Source organism: Staurois parvus, unplaced genomic scaffold (genome assembly GCF_062004578.1).
Source record: "Staurois parvus isolate SC_StPar_1 unplaced genomic scaffold, SC_StPar_1.0 ptg002187l, whole genome shotgun sequence".
Taxonomy (NCBI): Eukaryota; Metazoa; Chordata; class Amphibia; order Anura; family Ranidae; genus Staurois; species Staurois parvus.
In genome coordinates, this window is record NW_028319983.1 from 154,944 (window position 1) to 177,706 (window position 22,763).

The 22,763-nt window shown below is 45.4% G+C and overlaps 1 protein-coding gene across 1 annotated transcript in view; it reads right to left on the bottom strand.

Moving 5' to 3' along the window:
- Positions 1 to 4,862: 4,862 nt before the first annotated feature.
- Positions 4,863 to 22,763, bottom strand: part of LOC149431659 (carbonic anhydrase 4-like) — a 101,369-nt gene continuing 83,468 nt past the window's right edge. Inside the window, exons 7-9 of the mRNA XM_089665424.1 lie at positions 11,013 to 11,082; positions 8,219 to 8,382; positions 4,863 to 5,292 (exon numbers count right to left, since the gene is read on the bottom strand). Of these exons, the coding sequence (XP_089521550.1) occupies positions 5,068 to 5,292; positions 8,219 to 8,382; positions 11,013 to 11,082 (459 nt within the window). The 3' untranslated portion in view covers positions 4,863 to 5,067. The remainder of the gene's footprint in view (positions 5,293 to 8,218; positions 8,383 to 11,012; positions 11,083 to 22,763) is intronic.

Below are 22,763 nucleotides of genomic sequence, written 5' to 3' on the forward strand. Positions count from 1 at the left end.
CACGACTCTACTGCAACTCCCTCCTCACTGGCCTGCCTCATCGCTGGCTATCCCCGCTTCAGTCGATCCTGAATACGGCTGCCAGACTCATTCACCTTTCCAACCGCTCCATCTCCGCCACCCCCCTCTGCCAATCCCTCCACTGGCCTCCACTCAGTGTCCTCCACCCCCCTCTGCCAATTCCTCCACTCAGTGTCCTCCACCCCCCTTTGCCAATCCCTCCACTGGCTTCCGATTGCGCAACGGATCAAATTCAAAATCCTAACACTGATGTACAAAGCCGTCCACCATACTGCCCCGAACTACATCACCGACCTAATATCCAAGTACCACCCAACACGCACACTCCGCTCCTCACAAGACCTCCTTCTCTCTAGTTCCCTGGTCTCCTCCTCCCATGCCCGCCTCCAGGACTACTCCAGGGTGTCACCCATCCTCTGGAACTCCCTTCCCCAACCCATCAGATTATCACCTACTCTCCTCTCCTTTAGGCGCACTCTGAAAACCCATCTCTTCAGGGAAGCCTACCCCACCCCCTGCTAACTTACCGACCTCCTCCTCTCTTCCTACCACTCCATCCCCCACAGCTATCTCCTCCTGTGCCACCATCCCCTCCCTCCTAGATTGTAAGCTCCAAGGAGCAGGGCCCTCAATCCCCTCATGTTTTGCATTGTATTGGTATTGTTCTGTCACATATTCTAGAAATTCTGAAGACCCTCTGCACACTGGTATATAGTGGTAATATGTGGTTACACCCCTTTAGCACCTGATGGATAAATGCATGCACTAACTGTTGGGATTTGAGTGCAGGAATCTCTTGTTTGTTGTATTGTTGGGTCAGTAGCCGGACCTGAACCTTGTAGCTCTGCCCATTGTGTCTTTTCCCCTATGCTAGCATTGTGTCCACAGTAGCATTTGCGTAGGCAGAGCAGAGTAGGGACTGGCCAGAGAGGGATGACTTTGACGCAGTTGGCAGCTTAAGCATGTATTGCACTATGTGTGAACTAAATATCCCTCTTTATTGCATAGTCTGCTGGGAAGGGTATATAGCAGTGTGCAGAGGGTCCTTCAGAATTTCTAGAGTTAATGTGGTTACACCCCTTTAGCACCTGATGGATAAATGCATGCACTAGCTGTTCGGATTTGAGCACAGGGATCTCTTGTTTGCTGTCACATGTTCTGTCCCCCTTTGTAATGTACAGCACTGAGCGAACTATTGGCACTTTATAAATACTGTATAATAATAATAATCTCTTCCTTATACCAGATGACCCAAGGGCTCTTGCCGCTTGTGCTGTGAAGCTCTGGTCCGTCTTCCCTCGAGACCGCTTGACCCCTGTCTGTGCCTGACTCTTCCCATTGCTGTTGGCTGGCTTCCTCCAGCATATGGACCAGCTGATCTTTATTAATTCCCTTGTAGTTGAGGCCCAACGTTCTGGCCTTTTCTTGTAAGCTGGTTGCGATCCAGTGTCGATATTTCAGGGCCTCCATTTCCATCGTATTCAGTCTCTCATCTGCCATCTCGAGTGCTCTTGTCTCGCTGCTGCCAACCAGTTGACCCTCATCAGCACAAGCTCCCTGGGTTTGTGAGTACCTAAGGCCTTGCCTCCCACTTTGGGCCTTGTTGCAATACTGCTACTTGAATGCAACATGTCTGCAAATGGAAACAGAGGGGGGCAGTCCTGCTGCAGGTGACCCCATCCCATATTCTCCTAAGGGTTCTAGGGCTGATGCTACCACTAGACAAACTAGATAGCCACCTAGGGCGCAGCCATGGCTGCTGGTTTCTAGCCTAGCACGGGCCCTGGTTCTGGGGGTGTCTATTTGGTATCCTACAAGGGAGATGATGCCTTGAATCCAGAATTTGGTGACCCTTATGATTGTTTGGTCTTCATCATTTGAGTCTCCTTTGGGTCTGTCTGTTATGGTCCAGCCCCTCTGCTCTGTTGTCAGGGACCTCCATATCCATTCAAGACTTTGCCTACCCAGATAAGGACTAGATTCCCAGTGGGGGGTTTAATTCTTTTATATATCAATTTTAAGTGAACAAAAAAAGAACACAAAATGACAAAAAGCCACGGGCTTGGTTTGAGGAGCTTCAAGTACAAAATCAATCTGAGTGGTAAAGCTGAATACAGTAAATCCAATGCAGAAAGAACATGGCGCGGGATATCACGATCTATGAGAAGCGAACAATAACTGAACAAGCAAGGATGAGAGAGTTCGGAGTTATCTGTCCTGGCCACTGATTGGGTAACGGTTCTTTGTCATCCAGCGGACTGTCGCCTTTACCATCCTGTGGCATCTTAGTAAACATAAAGTCAGAGAAAAAAAAAAAGAGATCCTCCATGTTGACTGAACGCATCCATCCAACACTCGAAGCATTGGCCCTTGTGTTCCGTCTTGTGTCATTTATGGCATCCCCATCGTCCTGCGAAGAGTCAGCTTTTTGGATCTTTGTAGTCACCACTTTCTTAAATGGCCCAACACCCGCAAGATCCAACTGGATCAGGCTTTGCCGGGTTTCAGCATTGGCAGCTACCTAACAAAATCAATGACTACCCGTGCTAGGATATAAACGTGAATAGATAAATGAATGAATATTGTGAAAAGGACTGCTGCTGCACAGGTATGATAATCGTAACTACAAGATATACACAATATTGCCCCACATGACCTCTAATGTCCCCCCAGTCTTAGTCCGTAGGGTCCAATATTGAGTTGGCCCCGCCCTTTGCAGCTATAACAGCTTCAACTCTTCTGGGAAGGTCGTCCACAAGGTTTAGGAGGGTGTCTATGGGAAGGTTGGACCATTCTTCCAGAAGCACATTTGTCAGGTCAGGCACTGATGTCGGGGGAGGAGGCCTGGCTCGCAGTCTCCGCTCTAATTCATCCCAAAGGTGTTCTATGAGGTTGAGGTCAGGACTCTGTGCAGGTCAGTCAAGTTCCTCCACCCCAAACTGGCTCCTCCATGTCTTTATGGACCTTGCTTTGTGCACTGGTGGGCAGTCATGTTGGAACAGGAAGGGGCCATCCCCAAACTCCTCCCACAAAGTTGGAAGCATGAAATTGTCGCCTTAAGAGTTCCCTGCACTGGAACTAGGGGGCCAAGCCCAACCCCTGAAAAATAAACCCACACCATAATCCCCCCTCCACCAAACTTTACACTTGGCACAATGCAGTCATGCAAGTACCGTTCTCCTGGCAACCGCCAAACCCAGACACGTCCATCGGATTGCCAGACAGAGAAGCATGATTGGTCACTCCAGAGAACACGTCTCCACTGCTCTAGAGTCCAGTGGCGGCATGCTTTACACCACGGTATCCGACGCTTTGCATTGCACTTGGTGATGTAAGGCTTCCTTTCTAGCTTCTGTGGATTTTAGTGGTGTAGTCTCCACCTCCCCCAAGAAATCGTACATCTCTGCTTTTTAAAGCACCAGAGCCCCTCGGACAGAAATTAGGAATTGTCCACCCAGAGCCGAAGCACCAGAGCCTCATGGACAGACGTTAGGAGGTGCCCACCCGTAGCGGAAGTGCCAGAGCCCCATGGACAGACGGTAGGAGATGCCCACCCATAGCTGAAGCGCCAGAGCCCCATGGACAGAGGTTAGGTGGTGCCCACCCATAGCGGAAGTGCCAGAGCCCCAAGGACAGGGGTTAGGTGGTGCCCACCCATAGTGGAAGTGCCAGAGCCCCAAGGACAGGGGTTAGGAGGTGCCCACCCATAGCGGACGTGCCAGAGCCCCATGGACAGAGGTTAGGAGGTGCCCACCCATAGCGGACGTACCAGAGCCCCATGGACAGAGGTTAGGAGGTGCCCACCCATAGCGGAAGTGCCAGAGCCCCAAGGACAGGGGTTAGGAAGTGCCCACCCATAGCGGAAGTGCCAGAGCCCCAAGGACAGGGGTTAGGAGGTGCCCACCCATAGCGGACGTGCCAGAGCCCCATGGACAGAGGTTAGGAGGTGCCCACCCATAGCGGACGTGCCAGAGCCCCATGGACAGAGGTTAGGAGGTGCCCACCCATAGCGGAAGTGCCAGAGCCCCAAGGACAGGGGTTAGGAGGTGCCCACCCATAGCGGACGTGCCAGAGCCCCATGGACAGAGGTTAGGAGGTGCCCACCCATAGCGGACGTGCCAGAGCCCCATGGACAGAGGTTAGGAGGTGCCCACCCATAGCGGAAGTGCCAGAGCCCCAAGGACAGGGGTTAGGAAGTGCCCACCCATAGCGGAAGTGCCAGAGCCCCAAGGACAGGGGTTAGGAAGTGCCCACCCATAGCGGAAGTGCCAGAGCCCCAAGGACAGGGGTTAGGAAGTGCCCACCCATAGTGGAAATGCCAGAGCCCCAAGGACAGAGGTTAGGAAGTGCCCACCCATAGCTGAATCACCAGATTCCCATGGATAGAAGGAGGTGGTTATCTTTTCTGAGCAAGGGGGGTGATGCCATTACTACTGTTGTGTAAAGAGAGCATTTGAAGACATTCCTGTTCTGAAAAACCTTTTGAGACAGGAGATACTCCTTTTCCAGCAGATAAGTTGTGATATTGCAGTGTGGAGCCCCCTGATGACTGGCCTGGATCTATTGGGTTGCTGCAGCTTTGGACTTGTGCTCCTCCCCCGTCCTGTGTGCAGACCCAGCTATCTTTATGCATATGAACTTTCACCCTAAAAGTCTCCTGAAGAAGTGCAATCTGCAAAAGGCATTGAGACACAGAATTGCCCTCCTCAGCACACCTGAGTCTGCATAACATCTAATAGATCGTCACATGACCATTGATGGGATACGTAAGGTGGCTTCATAAATCTCTTTCTTCATAGGGCTTTGATGCACATTCTGGCTTTCAGCATGGTTGGAACATGTGACATTTAATAAAACATTTAATAAAACATATGTACATTAAACATTATCGTGTTTCTGTGTCCTTCCTGAGGTTGTAAGCACCTTAAAAGTCTCACATTTTGTTTGGTTAATATAATGAATTGTCCCTAGAAAGTGTCCATCCCCCATATAAAGCTCCATTAGTAGGCAGGCAGACCTTTGGTAATACAACTCTGTGACAAGAGCTCAGCAGATGACATGGCCGGCCATCCCTTGGTAGAGCAGCAGCAGTGAGGCCCACAGGATGCCGGTGGGCTGTATGGTGGGAGCCGCAGTGCTGTTGGCAGACGACGTGTTGAAGGACGCTTGCACCTGCCGGTTGTTGAGAGGCTGAGGAGGGCGGAAATTGTTCACCAGTACCTCCAGGTTCCCTGACACATTGTGGTTAACAGAAGTTGTGAAAGCTTGTACCTGAGGAGAAACAAGAAATATCGTCATTTCTCACGTAGAACTGGGACTGAGCTTCCCCGGCTATGTCTACATCGTCATAACTACCGGTTACCATAACTGGTCTTTGTCATGGGGACCTTATACCAAAAAAATCCTCCTCCACAAGAATCATTCCTAAATTATTTACACAGAAAAGGATTCTCACCTCTAAATAAACTGACTGCAAAAAAAGGATTAAAGGGCCCCAAGTGACCCCAAAACCTCCAGTCTGACCCCAGTCTATCCCAACTGTGGCTTTCACAGAGAAAGACAGCATAGTCAGAGCTACTGGAGGAATCTGTACAAGCAGAGGGCAGAAATGTGAATGAAGAGCGACTTTGGTTTCTACAGGAGGAGAGACAGAGCATCCATCATCAGAACAGAAGGTTATACAGAGACATAGGACCTGCTGTGGCAAACCTGAGATCTGAAAGACTCAATGTGAAGACTTCTAAGGTGACACTAATAGCTCCACCAGAAAATGGAAATGTTAGGACATTAGGACCGAGTGGTCTGTGTCCTATAACAATGGGCCTAGGAAATAAATGTCAACCCGGACTTCAAATCATGAGGAAATGGAAAGCCATAAGGAGGAACCTGGGGAGACCTAGACCTGAACCCCTCATGTACAGTTGTGTTCAAAGTAATAGCAGTCAGACATCACTAACCGGATCAATCGCTGTTTTTGGTGGAAATGATATTTCTACATGGCAAATAATTTCCTAGCAGGTGTAGTAGAGTCATAGAAATCCAACAGACCCAACAGTCATGACATGCATGCTGCTGATTCTGTGTCATTGAATCCCTCATTGAAAGGGGCGTGTTCAAAATAATAGCCGTGTGGAGTTCTATTAGTGAGGTCATTCATTCTTTGATAAACAGGTGGCAATGATTGCCCTTATTTAAGGAAGGAAGGCAGCAAATGTTGGACATGCTGGTTACAGTGCATTTCTCTCTGAAATTCTGAGGAAAATGGGTCGTTCCAGACATTGTTCAGAAGAACAGCGTACCTTGATTAAAAAGTTGATTGGAGAGGGGAAAACATATAAAGAAGTGCAGAAAATGATCGGCTGCTCAGCTGAAATGATGGCAAATGCTTTAAAATGGCAACCAAAACCTGAAAGACGTGGAAGAAAGCGAAAAACTACCATTGGAATGGATAGAAGAATAGCTAAAATGGCGCGGACTCAGCCAACAATCAGCTCCAGGAAGATGAAAGAAGGTGTGACGTTCCCTGTGAGGACTCAGCCAACAATCAGCTCCAGGAAGATGAAAGAAGGTGTGACGTTCCCTGTGAGGACTGTTACAATTAGAAGATGCCTATGTGAAGCCAAGCTATCTGCAAGAAGTCCCCGCAAAGTCCCACTGTTGGGAAAAAGACGTGTGCTGAAGAGGTTACAATCTGCCAAAGAGCACATGGACTGGCCTAAAGAGAAATGACGCAACATTTTGTGGGCTGATGGAAGTAAGATTGTTCTTTTTGGGTCTAGTGGGCGGAGACAGTTTGTCAGACGGCCCCCAAACACTGAATTCAAGCCACAGTACACTGTGAAGACCGTGAAGCATGGTGGTGCAAGCATCATGATATGGGGATGTTTCTCATACTACGGTGTTGGGCCTATTTATCGCATACCAGGGATCATGGATCAGTTTGAATCCATTAGAATTCTTGAAGAGGTCATGCTGCCTTATGCTGAAGAGGAAATGCCCTTGAAATGGGGGTTCCAACAAGACAACGACCCCAAACACACCAGTAAACGGGCGACATCTTGGTTCCAGACCAACAAGATGGACGTTATGGAGTGGCCAGCCCAATCCCCGGATCTTCATCCAATAGAAAACTTGTGGGGTGACATCAAAAATGCCGTTTCTGAGGCCAAACCAAGAAATAGAGAAGAACTGTGGAATGTGGTCCAATCATCCTGGGCTGGAATACCCGATCACAGGGGCCAGAAGTTGGGGGACTCCATGCAACACAGATGTACAGCAGTTCTCAGAAACAGTGCGACTACAACCAAATATTCATGAAGTCATTCAAAGGAAAGCAAAATCTTCAAACATTTCTCAGTTTATATAGTGAATGTTGGAGTTTGTAAAGAAGAATACAAACACGGCCATTTTTTTGAACCGTCTAATATTCACTTTTCTTCCATTTTTTTAGAGGAACAACACAAATTTGATGTATTTTTCTTCATGTTGTGATTTGGAATAGAATGTGTCGTGTTCCCAATGCATTTGTGTGGATGGAAAGAAAAGGATTAGAAGGATTTGCAGCTTTACTCACTTTTTACAACACACGGATATTATTTTGAACACAACTGTATGTAAAGAAGAGAGCCCATTGGATTGCACAGAACCTGACCTGGTTTCATAAAGAAAAGACAGATAACCTATCAGAGATGGGATCACGTTGGTCCTACATCCAGGTAAGAACCCCTCTATCCATTGGAGGTGTGATATTATCCTATCACCAAGATGATGTTCTGCACAGTCAGGGGCCTCTCTTCTTTATTCTCTTTCAGTTCTATTCTGCCTTATGGGAATTTGTGGCCTGCCACGGCACATACTGGTGAGCACAACCTCTGAATTGCTCTCATTTATTAGTAGCTGTGCTCACCTTAGAGTGGCCACCTCATCCCTTTAAACCCGAACACATATTAATGACACGGGTTCTGTGGCTGGTTAGGGTGATAATTAAACTCACTTTGTGCCTTATCTGCAGTAAATGGGCCACAGAACCCGTGTTATTAATATGTGTTCGGGTTTAAAGGGATGAGGTGGCCACCCTAGCTCGTCTTCAATTGGTTCCCTGTGGGCAAGGAGGAATATTCAGTCAGGTTTCACAGTTAGGATGACATGTAACTAATGGTGGAGGAAGAGTTGGTGATAGGGGAAGAAGACGACTTACCACCGTACGAGGGACATAGATTGGATTTTTGAAGACTGTCCAGATTACGGCCTCATCACATGTTGGAGTGGTCAGAGAGCCAAGATAGCGATAGTACGTGGTACGACTGACATTGGCCAACAAACCATCGAGAGAGAAAGTCGAATTCAGAGTCAGCATTGTTCCTGGCATGGAAGAACATACAAGGGAAACGGATTATCAGGAGCCATTGTTCCTACATCTAACCCATAACCCAAACTATCAGCACTCCCTCCGATGTAACTATGTATATACCATACATGATGATCCTCGGGAAGCTCAAAATCACTGAACTAGACAATGCTACTACACCCCTACTACACTTCTACTACAATGCTACTACACCCCTACTACACTACTACTACACCACTACTGCACCCCTACTACACCACTACTGCACCCCTACTACACCAATACTGCACCCCTACTACACCACTACTGCACCCCTACTACACCACTACTGTACCCCTACTACACTTCTACTACAATGCTGCTACACCCCTACTACACTACTACTACACCACTACTGCACCCCTACTACACCACTACTGCACCCCTACTACACCACTACTGCACCCCTACTACACCAATACTGCACCCCTACTACACCACTACTGCACCCCTACTACACCACTACTGTACCCCTACTGCACCACTACTGCACCCCTACTACACCACTACTGCACCCCTACTACACTTCTACTACAATGCTACTACACCCCTACTACACTACTACTACACCACTACTGCACTCCTACTACACCACTACTGCACCCCTACTACACCCCTACTACACCACTACTGCACCCCTACTACACCACTACTACACCCCTACTACCCCACTACTGTACCCCTACTGCACCACTACTGCACCCCTACTACACCACTACTGCACTCCTACTACACCACTACTGCACCCCTACTACACCCCTACTACACCACTACTGCACCCCTACTACACCACTACTACACCCCTACTACACCACTACTGTACCCCTACTGCACCACTACTGCACCCCTACTACACCACTACTGCACCCCTACGCACCTCTACTGCACCCCTACGCACCTCTACATAGTGATCTCCACTGGTTTCCAGGCTGAGCTGAGTTGCTGCCCTGCTGCACTATGAACATAGGAGGTCGGCCGCTCAGCACGGGATCTGGGAGCCAATGGAGACCTCTGTAGTAGCAGTGTCTATAGAGTGAATTCCAGCTTCCTGAGGGATCCCACTGGTATGGTAGATGGGTCCAAGCTGGATCAATGATGTATCAAATATCCCTCTTGGAATTCATCTTTAACTAAAAGTATTTGTATCGACTTCTTCTCCATAAATTCACACTCAGCCTATTCTCCAAAGATTCCCCGGCTTATATTTCTTTGAACTGGATGGACTTTTGTCTTTTTTCAGCTATGTAACTATATCTCAGTGGTGTCATCTCTCCTGACATAGGGACTTCAGTATATAATGTCCTCATATGCAGGTCCAGTCATAAGACTTGGCCCCATCATGGCTCTCAGCGGTGTCATCTCTCCTGACATAGGGACTTCAGTATATAATGTCCTTGTAAGAAGGTCCAGTCATAAGACTTGGCCCCATCATGGCTCTCAGCGGTGTCATCTCTCCTGACATAGGGACTTCAGTATATAATGTCCTCATATGCAGGTCCAGTCATAAGACTTGGCCCCATTATCGCTCTCAGTGGTGTCATCTCTCCTGACATAGGGACTTCAGTATATAATGTCCTTGTATGAAGGTCCAGTCATAAGACTTGGCCCCATTATCGCTCTCAGTGGTGTCATCTCTCCTGACATAGGGACTTCAGTATATAATGTCCTCATATGAAGGTCCAGTCATAAGACTTGGCCCCATTATCGCTCTCAGTGGTGTCATCTCTCCTGACATAGGGACTTCAGTATATAATGTCCTTGTATGAAGGTCCAGTCATAAGACTTGGCCCCATCAAGGCTCTCAGTGGTGTCATCTCTCCTGACATAGGGACTTCAGTATATAATGTCCTCATATGAAGGTCCAGTCATAAGACTTGGCCCCATCATGGCTCTCAGTGGTGTCATCTCTCCTGACATAGGGACTTCAGTATATAATGTCCTCATATGAAGGTCCAGTCATAAGACTTGGCCCCATCATGGCTCTCAGCGGTGTCATCTCTCCTAACATAGGGACTTCAGTATATAATGTCCTCATATGAAGGTCCAGTCATAAGACTTGGCGCCATCACGGCTCTCGGTGGTGTCATCTCTCCTGACATAGGGACTTCAGTATATAATGTCCTCATATGAAGGTCCAGTCATAAGACTTGGCCCCATTATCGCTCTCAGCGGTGTCATCTCTCCTGACATAGGGACTTCAGTATATAATGTCCTCATATGAAGGTCCAGTCATAAGATTTGGCCCCATCATGGCTCTCAACGGTGTCATCTCTCCTGACATAGGGACTTCAGTATATAATGTCCTCATATGAAGGTCCAGTCATAAGACTTGGCCCCATCATGGCTCTCAGTGGTGTCATCTCTCCTGACATAGGGACTTCAGTATATAATGTCCTCATATGAAGGTCCAGTCATAATACCATCCTCCTCCATAAGAATGAGGGATGTGGTGGTGTCCAGAGAGTTTGGAAAATAAGACCCCCCCACCCCCACCCTACATACCCAACGTCTCCTGTTGTCTTCAGCCATAGAAGACGGAGTGGAAGCAGCTTCTCTGGACTCTCATAGAAGAGACAAAACTGCCGCATTAGAGGAGTCTGCTTACCAGGAACACACACTTGTGGTAACAGCGTGGACAATGATGTTATCTGGGAGGTGTTGGCTGAATCTAGGACCTGTAAAGAGAATAGAACTCACAGTCACCTCAAGGGAAGGACTATAATCCAGCAGTGTCAGGAGGACCATAAAAGAACCGAAAGAGCCACACTCAATACCTGGAGATCACAAAATACTGAAGAATGAAAAAAGGTTTCAGGGACCTAAGTCACAATCTTAAAAAAAGGACCCCCAAGGTAGTATCATTAGGCTGGGTGGTGGTAGGAGGGGTACAGCCAGTCGGGGGGGGTGAAAAGTTGAAAATGAATCCACAGGATCAATAGGATAGGATGTGTCTCAAGTGGAGCTCCTGGCCCGAGCACCCTACGCCATGCTGCTTTAGGTCCTACAAATGAGGAACGGTATAACAAGGGAGGTCGGGGGGTCCTGGAGAACCAGGCTGATTTTTGGTTACTGGCTGGTCTGCTATGAGGATGGACTGCATCTAAATGGGTGTTGGGGGGGGGGGGGGGCGGGTTACAGCTCAGTTGGTGGAGAAAATGGTTAGAAGGTTGGAAGAGTTTATAAATTAGGATCTGAGGGGTGAGACCTGAACATGTCATTAGTGGGCAGGAGGTCATAGAAGGCACTGGAAATAAAGGTGGGTGGAACAGCGAGAGAAGGGGACCAACACTAGAAGCAGGGAGACCACGTTATCAAGGCACAATGAAGAAAGTATAATTGTGTAATAAAAAAAATAATAAAAAAGTGTAATAACAGAAAGTTTTAAAATCAACAGTAAGCAATAGTAAAATAATAAACACCAATACAAAATGAAAATGGATGTTCACCATTGCGAGACGTCTGGAAAACAAAATGTCAGGGAGACTTCTAGTTCTTGAGGACTACTTTGCCTTGGTGGGAATTTCAGAAACCTGGCTAGACAGCTCACATGACTCATAAATCAAGGGTTAATATTCAAGGGTGCAATGTGTTATGGAGGGACTGGGCTAGTGGAGAAGATGGTGGGGTATGTCTGTATGTCAGGAGAGATGACACCCCTGAGAACCATGATGGGGCCAAGTCTTATGACTGAACCAGGGGCGGACTGACAACTCATGGGGCCCCCAGGCAATAGGGGATCATGGGGCCCCTGTGTCCTTGCCCATACTCAAAAAAGCCTATGAAAAAGGTACCAGGGGCATCTCATGGGGCCCCTACTGACCAGGGGCCCTCGGGCAGTGCCCGAGTTTCCAAATGGTCAGTCCGCCCCTGGACTGGACCTTCATACGCGGACATTATATACTGAAGTCCCTATGTCAGGAGAGATGACACCACTGAGAGCCATGATGGGGCCAAATCTTATGACTGGACCTTCATATGAGCACATTATATACTGAAGTCCCTATGTCAGGAGAGATGACACCACCGAGAGCCATGATGGGGCCAAATCTTATGACTGGACCTTCATATGAGGACATTATATACTGAAGTCCCTATGTCAGGAGAGATGACACCACCGAGAGCCATGATGGGGCCAAATCTTATGACTGGACCTTCATATGAGGACATTATATACTGAAGTCCCTATGTCAGGAGAGATGACACCGCTGAGAGCCATGATGGGGCCAAATCTTATGACTGGACCTTCATATGAGGACATTATATACTGAAGTCCCTATGTCAGGAGAGATGACACCACCGAGAGCCATGATGGGGCCAAATCTTATGACTGGACCTTCATATGAGGACATTATATACTGAAGTCCCTATGTCAGGAGAGATGACACCACCGAGAGCCATGATGGGGCCAAATCTTATGACTGGACCTTCATATGAGGACATTATATACTGAAGTCCCTATGTCAGGAGAGATGACACCGCTGAGAGCCATGATGGGGCCAAATCTTATGACTGGACCTTCATATGAGGACATTATATACTGAAGTCTCTATGTCAGGAGAGATGACACCACCGGGAGCTGTGATATAGTTACATAGTTAGTCTAGCTAAAAAAAGACAAAAGTCCATCCAGTTCAAAGTTCTAATCCTACACCCATAGTTGATCCAGAGGAAGGGAAAAAACTCAGCAAAGCATGATCCAATTTGCTTCCGGATCCCCGTGAGAGGCAATCGGATATTCCCGGGATCAACTTTCCCTATAAATGTTATATCCAGTTATATTCTGTGTATCCAAGAAAGAATCCAGGACTTTCCTACAGCAATCCACTGAGCTGGCCACATCCAACTCTGGAGGGAGTCTATTCCACATTCTCAGCTCTTGCTGTGAAGAAACCTTTCCGTGTTTGAAGATTATATTTCTTTTCCATGGAGATCATATCCCCCCCTTATGTATTATACATGAAGATCAAGACGAAGATCAAGATGAAGACACTAAATGGAAGCCAGTGAAAGGATTGGCAGAGAGGGATGGAGGACACTGAATGGAGGCCAGTGGAGGGATTGGCAGAGAGGGGTGGAGGACACTGAATGAAGGCCAGTGGAGGGATGGGCAGAGAAGGGTGGAGGACACTGAATGGAGGCCAGTGGAGGGATGGGCAGAGAGGGGTGGAGGACACTGAGTGGAGGCCAGTGGAGGGATTGGCAGAGAGGGGTGGAGGCCAGTGGAGGGATTGGCAGAGAGGGGTGGAGGACACTGAATGGAGGCCAGTGGAGGGATTGGCAGAGAGGGGTGGAGGACACTGAGTGGAGGCCAGTGGAGGGATTGGCAGAAAGGGGTGGAGGACACTGAATGGAGGTCAGTGGAGGGATTGGCAGAGAGGGGTGGAGGACACTGAATGAAGGCCAGTGGAAGGATTGGCAGAGAGGGGTGGAGGACACTGAATGGAGGCCAGTGGAGGGATTGACAGAGAGGGGTGGAGGACACTGAGTGGAAGCCAGTGGAAGGATTGGCAGAGAGGGGTGGAGGACACTGAGTGGAAGCCAGTGGAGGGATGGGCAGAGAAGGGTGGAGGACACTGAATGGAGGCCAGTGGAGGGATTGGCAGAGAGGGGTGGAGGACACTGAGTGGAGGCCAGTGGATAGATTGGCAGAGAGGGGTGGAGGACACTGAATGGAGGCCAGTGGAGGGATTGGCAGAGAGGGGTGGAGGACACTGAGTGGAGGCCGGTGGAGGGATTGGCAGAGAGGGGTGGAGGACACTGAATGGAGGTCAGTGGAGGGATTGGCAGAGAGGGGTGGAGGACACTGAATGGAGGCCAGTGGAAGGATTGGCAGAGAGGAGTGGAGGACACTGAATGAAGGCCAGTGGAGGGATTGGCAGAGAGGGGTTGAGGACACTGAATGGAGGTCAGTGGAGGGATTGGCAGAGAGGGGTGGAGGACACTGAATGGAGGCCAGTGGAGGGAATGACAGAGGGGGGTGGAGAACAATGAGTGGAGGCCAGTGGAGGGACTGACAGAGGGGGGTGGAGGACACTGAATGGGGGCCAGTAGAGGGAATGACAGAGGGGGTGAAGGACACTGAGTGGAGGCCAGTGGAGGGAATGACAGAGGGGGGTGGCAGAAGCGGAGCGGTTGATAAGGTGGATGAGTCTGGTCGCTGAGTTCAGGACAGACTGAAGCGGGGATAGTCTGTGGTGAGGGAGGCCGGTGAGGAGGGAGTTGCAGTAGTCCAGACGTGAGATAATAAGGGAGTGAACGAGTAGTTTAGTGGTGTCTGGGGTTAGGAACGAACGTATCTTGGAGATGTTGCAGAGGTGGAGTCTGCATGAGTTTGCCAATGATTGGACTTGGGGCTGGAAGGACAGGTCTGAGTCTAGAATGACACCTAGGACTTTGGCTTGCGGGGTGGGAATGATGGTGGCGTTGTTGGTCGTGATGGAGAGGGTGGGGGGGGGGGCAGGCTGGGGGGAAAGATCAGGAGCTCGGTTTTGGAAGTGGGGTGACATCCAGTCTGATATGTCGTTCAGTAGGTGGGTGATGTGGGTGGAGACTGAAGGGGTGAGGGGTGGAGAGGTAAATTTGCGTGTCATCGGCGTAGAGGTGATAGTTGAAGCCGTGGGAGTGTATCAGTTGGCCAACGGAGGAGGTGTAGATGGAGAAGAGAAGGGGCACGAGGACCAAGCATTGGGGGACCCCAACAGAGAGGGGGAGAGAGGGGGAGGTGGTAGCATGATAGGTAATGCTGAAGGAGCGTTGGGATAGATAGGAGGAGAGACAGGAGAGGGCGGAGTCTCTGAGGCCGAGGGAGTGTAGTTTAGTAAGGAGGAGGGGGTGGTGGACTGTGTGGAAGGCCGCGAAGAGGTCGAGGAGTAGGAGGACTGAGTAGTGGCCATAGTCTTTGGCGGTTAGCAGGTCATTAGTGATTTTGAGTAAGGCGGTTTCAGGGGAGTGTAGGGGACAGAAGCCGGACTGCAGGGGATCGAGGAGGTTGTTGTCGGTGAGGTGGGCGCTCAGGCGATTGTAGACTAAGCGCTCAAGGAGCTTGGATGTAAATGGGAGCAGGGAGATGGGTCTGAGGTTGTTAAGGTCGGTGGGGTCCAGGGAGGGTTTTTTTGAGTATGGGGGTGATGTGTGCATGCTTTATGTATTATACATGGAGATCATATCCCCCCTTATGTATTATACATGGAGATCATATCCCCCCCTTATGTATTATACATGGAGATCATATCCCCCTTATGTATTATATATGGAGATCATATCCCCCTTATGTATTATACATGGAGATCATATCCCCCTTATGTATTATACATGGAGATCATATCCCCCCCTTATGTATTATACATGGAGATCATATCCCCTCCTTATGTATTATACATGGAGATCATATCCCCCTTATGTATTATACATGGAGATCATATCCCCCCTTATGTATTATACATGGAGATCATATCCCCCCTTATGTATTATACATGGAGATCATATCCCCCCCTTATGTATTATACATGGAGATCATATCCCTCCTTATGTATTATACATGGAGATCATATCCCCCCCTTTGTATTATACAGGGAGATCATATCCCCCCCTTATGTATTATACATGGAGATCATATCCCCCCTTATGTATTATACATGGAGATCATATCCCCCTTATGTATTATACATGGAGATCATATCCCCCCTTATGTATTATACATGGAGATCATATCCCCCTTATGTATTATACATGGAGATCATATACCCCCTTATGTATTATACATGGAGATCATATCCCCCCCCTTATGTATTATACATGGAGATCATATCCCCCCCTTATGTATTATACATGGAGATCATATCCCCCCTTATGTATTATACATGGAGATCATATCCCCCTTATGTATTATACATGGAGATCATATCCCCCCTTATGTATTATACATGGAGATCATATCCCCCCTTATGTATTATACATGGAGATCATATCCCCCTTATGTATTATACATGGAGATCATATCCCCCCTTATGTATTATACATGGAGATCATATCCCCCTTATGTATTATACATGGAGATCATATCCCCCTTATGTATTATACATGGAGATCATATCCCCCTTATGTATTATACATGGAGATCATATCCCCCCCTTATGTATTATACATGGAGATCATATCCCCCTTATGTATTATACATGGAGATCATATCCCCCCCTTTTGTATTATACATGGAGATCATAACCCCCTTATGTATTATACATGGAGATCATATCCCCCCTTATGTATTATACATGGAGATCATATCCCCCTTATGTATTATACATGGAGATCATATCCCCCCTTATGTATTATACATGGAGATCATATGCCCCTTATTTATTATACATGGAGATCATATCCCCCCCTTATGTATTATACATGGAGATCATATCCCCCCTTATGTATTATACATGGAGATCATATCCCCACTTATGTATTATACATGGAGATCATATCCCCCCTTATGTATTATACATGGAGATCATATCCCCCCTTATGTATTATACATGGAGATCATATCCCCCTTATGTATTATACATGGAGATCATATCCCCCCTTATGTATTATACATGGAGATCATATCCCCCCTTATGTATTCTACATGGAGATCATATCCCCCCTTATGTATTATACATGGAGATCATATCCCCCTTATGTATTCTACATGGAGATCATATCCCCCCTTATGTATTATACATGGAGATCATATCCCCCTTTATGTATTATACATGGAGATCATATCCCCCCTTATGTATTATACATGGAGATCATATCCCCCCCTATGTATTATCAAGGGAGATCATATCCGCCTTATGTATTATACATGGAGATTATATCCCCCCTTATGTATTATACATGGAGATCATATCCCCCCTTATGAATTATACATGGAGATCATATCCCCCCTTATGTATTATACATGGAGATCATATCCCCCCTTATGTATTATACATAGAGATCATATCCCCCCTTATGTATTATACATGGAGATCATATCCCCCTTATGTATTATACATGGAGATCATATCCCCCCCCTTATGTATTATACATGGAGATCATAACCCCCTTATGTATTATACATGGAGATCATATCCCCCCCTTATGTATTATACATGGAGATCATATCCCCCTTATGTATTATACATGGAGATCATATCCCCCCCTTATGTACTATACATGGAGATCATAACCCCCTTATGTATTATACATGGAGATCATATCCCCCCTTATGTATTATACATGGAGATAATATCCCCCCTTATGTATTATACATGGAGATCATATCCCCCCTTACGTATTATACATGGAGATCATATCCCCCTTATGTATAATACATGGTGATCATATCCCCCCTTATGTATTATACAAGGAGATCATATCCCCCCTTATGTATTATACATGGAGATCATATCCCCCCCTTATGTATTATACATGGAGATCATATCCCCCCTTATGTATTATACATGGAGATCATATCCCCCCCTTATGTATTATACATGGAGATCATATCCCCCCCTTATGTATTATACATGGAGATCATAACCCCCTTATGTATTATACATGGAGATCATATCCCCCCCTTATGTATTATACATGGAGATCATATCCCCCTTATGTATTATACATGGAGATCATATCCCCCCCTTATGTATTATACATGGAGATCATATCCCCCCTTATGTATTATACATGGAGATCATATCCCCCTTATGTATTATACATGGAGATCATATCCCCCCTTATGTATTATACATGGAGATCATATCCCCCCTTATGTATTATACATGGAGATCATATCCCCCCTTATGTATTATACATGGAGATCATATCCCCCTTATTTATTATACATGGAGATCATATCCCCCTTATGTATTATACATGGTGATCATATCCCCCCTTATGTATTATACATGGAGATCATATCCCCCCTTATGTATTATACATGGAGATCATATCCCCCCTTATGTATTATACATGGAGATCATATCCCCCTTACGTATTATACATGGAGATCATATCCCCCTTTATGTATTATACATGGATATCATATCCCCCCTTATGTATTATACATGGAGATCATATCCCCCCTTATGTATTATACATGGAGATCATATCCCCCCTTATGTATTCTACATGGAGATCATATCCCCCCTTATGTATTATACATGGAGATCATATCCCCCTTATGTATTCTACATGGAGATCATATCCCCCCTTATGTATTATACATGGAGATCATATCCCCCCTTATGTATTATACATGGAGATCATATCCCCCCTTATGTATTATACATGGAGATCATATCCCCCCTTATGTATTATACATGGAGATCATATCCCCCCCTATGTATTATCAAGGGAGATCATATCCGCCTTATGTATTATACATGGAGATCATATCCCCCCTTATGTATTATACATGGAGATCATATCCCTCCTTATGTATTATACATGGTGATCATAGCCCCCCTTTATGTATTATACATGGAGATCATAGCCCCCCTTTATGTATTATACATGGAGATCATATCTCCCCTTTATGTATTATACATGGAGATCATATCCCCCCTTATGTATTATACATGGAGATCATATCCCCCTTATGTATTATACATGGAGATCATATCCCCCCTTATGTATTATACATGGAGATCATATCCCCCCTTATGTATTATACATGGAGATCATATCCCCCCTTATGTATTATACATGGAGATCATATCCCCCCTTATGTATTATACAAGGAGATCATATCCCCCTTATTTATTATACATGGAGATCATATCCCCCTTATTTATTATACATGGAGATCATATCCCCCCTTATGTATTATACATGGAGATCATATCCCCCCTTATGTATTATTCATGGAGATCATATCCCCCCCTTATGTATTATACATGGAGATCATATCCCCCCTTATGTATTATAAATGGAGATCATATCCCCCCTTATGTATTATACATAGAGATCATATCCCCCCTTATGTATTATACATGGAGATCATATCCCCCCTTATGTATTATACATGGAGATCATAACCCCCTTATGTATTATACATGGAGATCATATCCCCCTTATGTATTATACATGGAGATCATATCCCCCCCTTATGTACTATACATGCAGATCATAACCCCCTTATGTATTATACATGGAGATCATATCCCCCCTTATGTATTATACATGGAGATAATATCCCCCCTTATGTATTATACATGGAGATCATATCCCCCCTTATGTATTATACATGGAGATCATATCCCCCTTATGTATAATACATGGTGATCATATCCCCCCTTATGTATTATACATGGAGATCATATCCCCCCTTATGTATTATACATGGAGATCATATCCCCCCCTTATGTATTATACATGGAGATCATATCCCCCCTTATGTATTATACATGGAGATCATATCCCCCTTATTTATTATACATGGAGATCATATCCCCCTTATGTATAATACATGTTGATCATATCCCCCCTTATGTATTATACATGGAGATCATATCCCCCCTTATGTATATATACATGGAGATCATATCCCCCCTTATTTATTATACATGGAGATCATATCCCCCCTTATGTATTATACATGGAGATCATATCCCCCTTATGTATTATACATGGAGATCATATCCCCCCTTATGTATTATACATGGAGATCATATCCCCCCTTATGTATTCTACATGGAGATCATATCCCCCCTTATGTATTATACATGGAGATCATATCCCCCTTATGTATTCTACATGGAGATCATATCCCCCCTTATGTATTATACATGGAGATCATATCCCCCCTTATGTATTATACATGGAGATCATATCCCCCCTTATGTATTATACATGGAGATCATATCCCCCCTTATGTATTATACATGGAGATCATATCCCCCCTTATGTATTATACATGGAGATCATATCCCCCCTTATGTATTATCAAGGGAGATCATATCCCCCCTTATGTATTATACATGGAGATCATATCCCTCCTTATGTATTATACATGGTGATCATAGCCCCCCTTTATGTATTATACATGGAGATCATAGCCCCCATTTATGTATTATACATGGAGATCATATCCCCCTTATGTATTATACATGGTGATCATATCCCCCCTTATGTATTATACATGGAGATCATATCCCCCCTTATGTATTATACATGGAGATCATATCCCCCCCTTATGTATTATATATGGAGATCATATCCCCCCTTATGTATTATACATGGAGATCATATCCCCCTTATGTATTATACATGGAGATCATATCCCCCTTTATGTATTATACATGGATATCATATCCCCCCTTATGTATTATACATGGAGATCATATCCCCCTTATGTATTATACATGGAGATCATATCCCCCCTTATGTATTATACATGGAGATCATATCCCCCCTTATGTATTATACATGGAGATCATATCCCCCCCTTATGTATTATACATGGAGATCATATCCCCCCTTATGTATTATACATGGAGATCATATCCCCCCTTATGTATTATACATGGAGATCATATCCCCCTTATTTATTATACATGGAGATCATATCCCCCTTATTTATTATACATGGAGATCATATCCCCCCTTATGTATTATACATGTAGATCATATCCCCCTTATGTATTATACATGGAGATCATATCCCCCCTTATGTATTATACATGGAGATCATATCCCCCCTTATGTATTATACATGGAGATCATATCCCCCCCTTATGTATTATACATGGAGTTCATATCCCCCTTATGTGTTATACATGGAGATCATATCCCCCCTTATGTATTATACATGGAGATCATATCCCCCCTTATGTATTATACACGGAGATCATATCCCCCCCTATGTATTATAGATGGAGATCATATCCCCCCTTATGTATTATACATGGAAGTCGTATCCCCCCTTATGTATTATAAGGGGGGATCATATCCCCCCTTATGTATTATAGATGGAGATCATATCCCCCTTATGTACTGTACATGGATATCATATCCCCTTATGTATTATCATGGGAGATCATATCCCCCCTTATGTATTCTACATGGAGATCATATCCCCCCCTTATGTACTGTACATGGATATCATATCCCCCCTTATGTATTATACATGGAGATCATATCCCCCTTATGTATTATACATGGAGATCATATCCCCCCCTTTTGTATTATACATGGAGATCATAACCCCCTTATGTATTATACATGGAGATCATATCCCCCTTATGTATTATACATGGAGATCATATCCCCCCTTATGTATTATACATGGAGATCATATCCCCCCTTATGTATTATACATGGAGATCATATCCCCCCTTATGTATTATACATGGAGATCATATGCCCCTTATTTATTATACATGGAGATCATATCCCCCCCTTATGTATTATACATGGAGATCATATCCCCCCTTATGTATTATACATGGAGATCATATCCCCCCTTATGTATTATACATGGAGATCATATCCCCCTTACGTATTATACATGGAGATCATATCCCCCTTTATGTATTATACATGGATATCATATCCCCCCTTATGTATTATACATGGAGATCATATCCCCCTTATGTATTATACATGGAGATCATATCCCCCCTTATGTATTCTACATGGAGATCATATCCCCCCTTATGTATTATACATGGAGATCATATCCCCCTTATGTATTCTACATGGAGATCATATCCCCCCTTATGTATTATACATGGAGATCATATCCCCCCTTATGTATTATACATGGAGATCATATCCCCCCTTATGTATTATACATGGAGATCATATCCCCCCCTATGTATTATCAAGGGAGATCATATCCGCCTTATGTATTATACATGGAGATCATATCCCCCCTTATGTATTATACATGGAGATCATATCCCCCCTTATGTATTATACATGGAGATCATATCCCCCTTATGTATTATACATGGAGATCATATCCCCCCTTATGTATTATACATGGAGATCATATCCCCCCTTATGTATTATACATGGAGATCATATCCCCCCTTATGTATTATACATGGAGATCATATCCCCCCTTATGTATTATACATGGAGATCATATCCCCCTTATTTATTATACATGGAGATCATATCCCCCTTATTTATTATACATGGAGATCATATCCCCCCTTCTGTATGATACATGGAGATCATATCCCCCCTTATGTATTATACATGGAGATCATATCCCCCCTTATGTATTATACATAGAGATCATATCCCCCCTTATGTATTATACATGGAGATCATATCCCCCTTATGTATTATACATGGAGATCATATCCCCCCCCTTATGTATTAT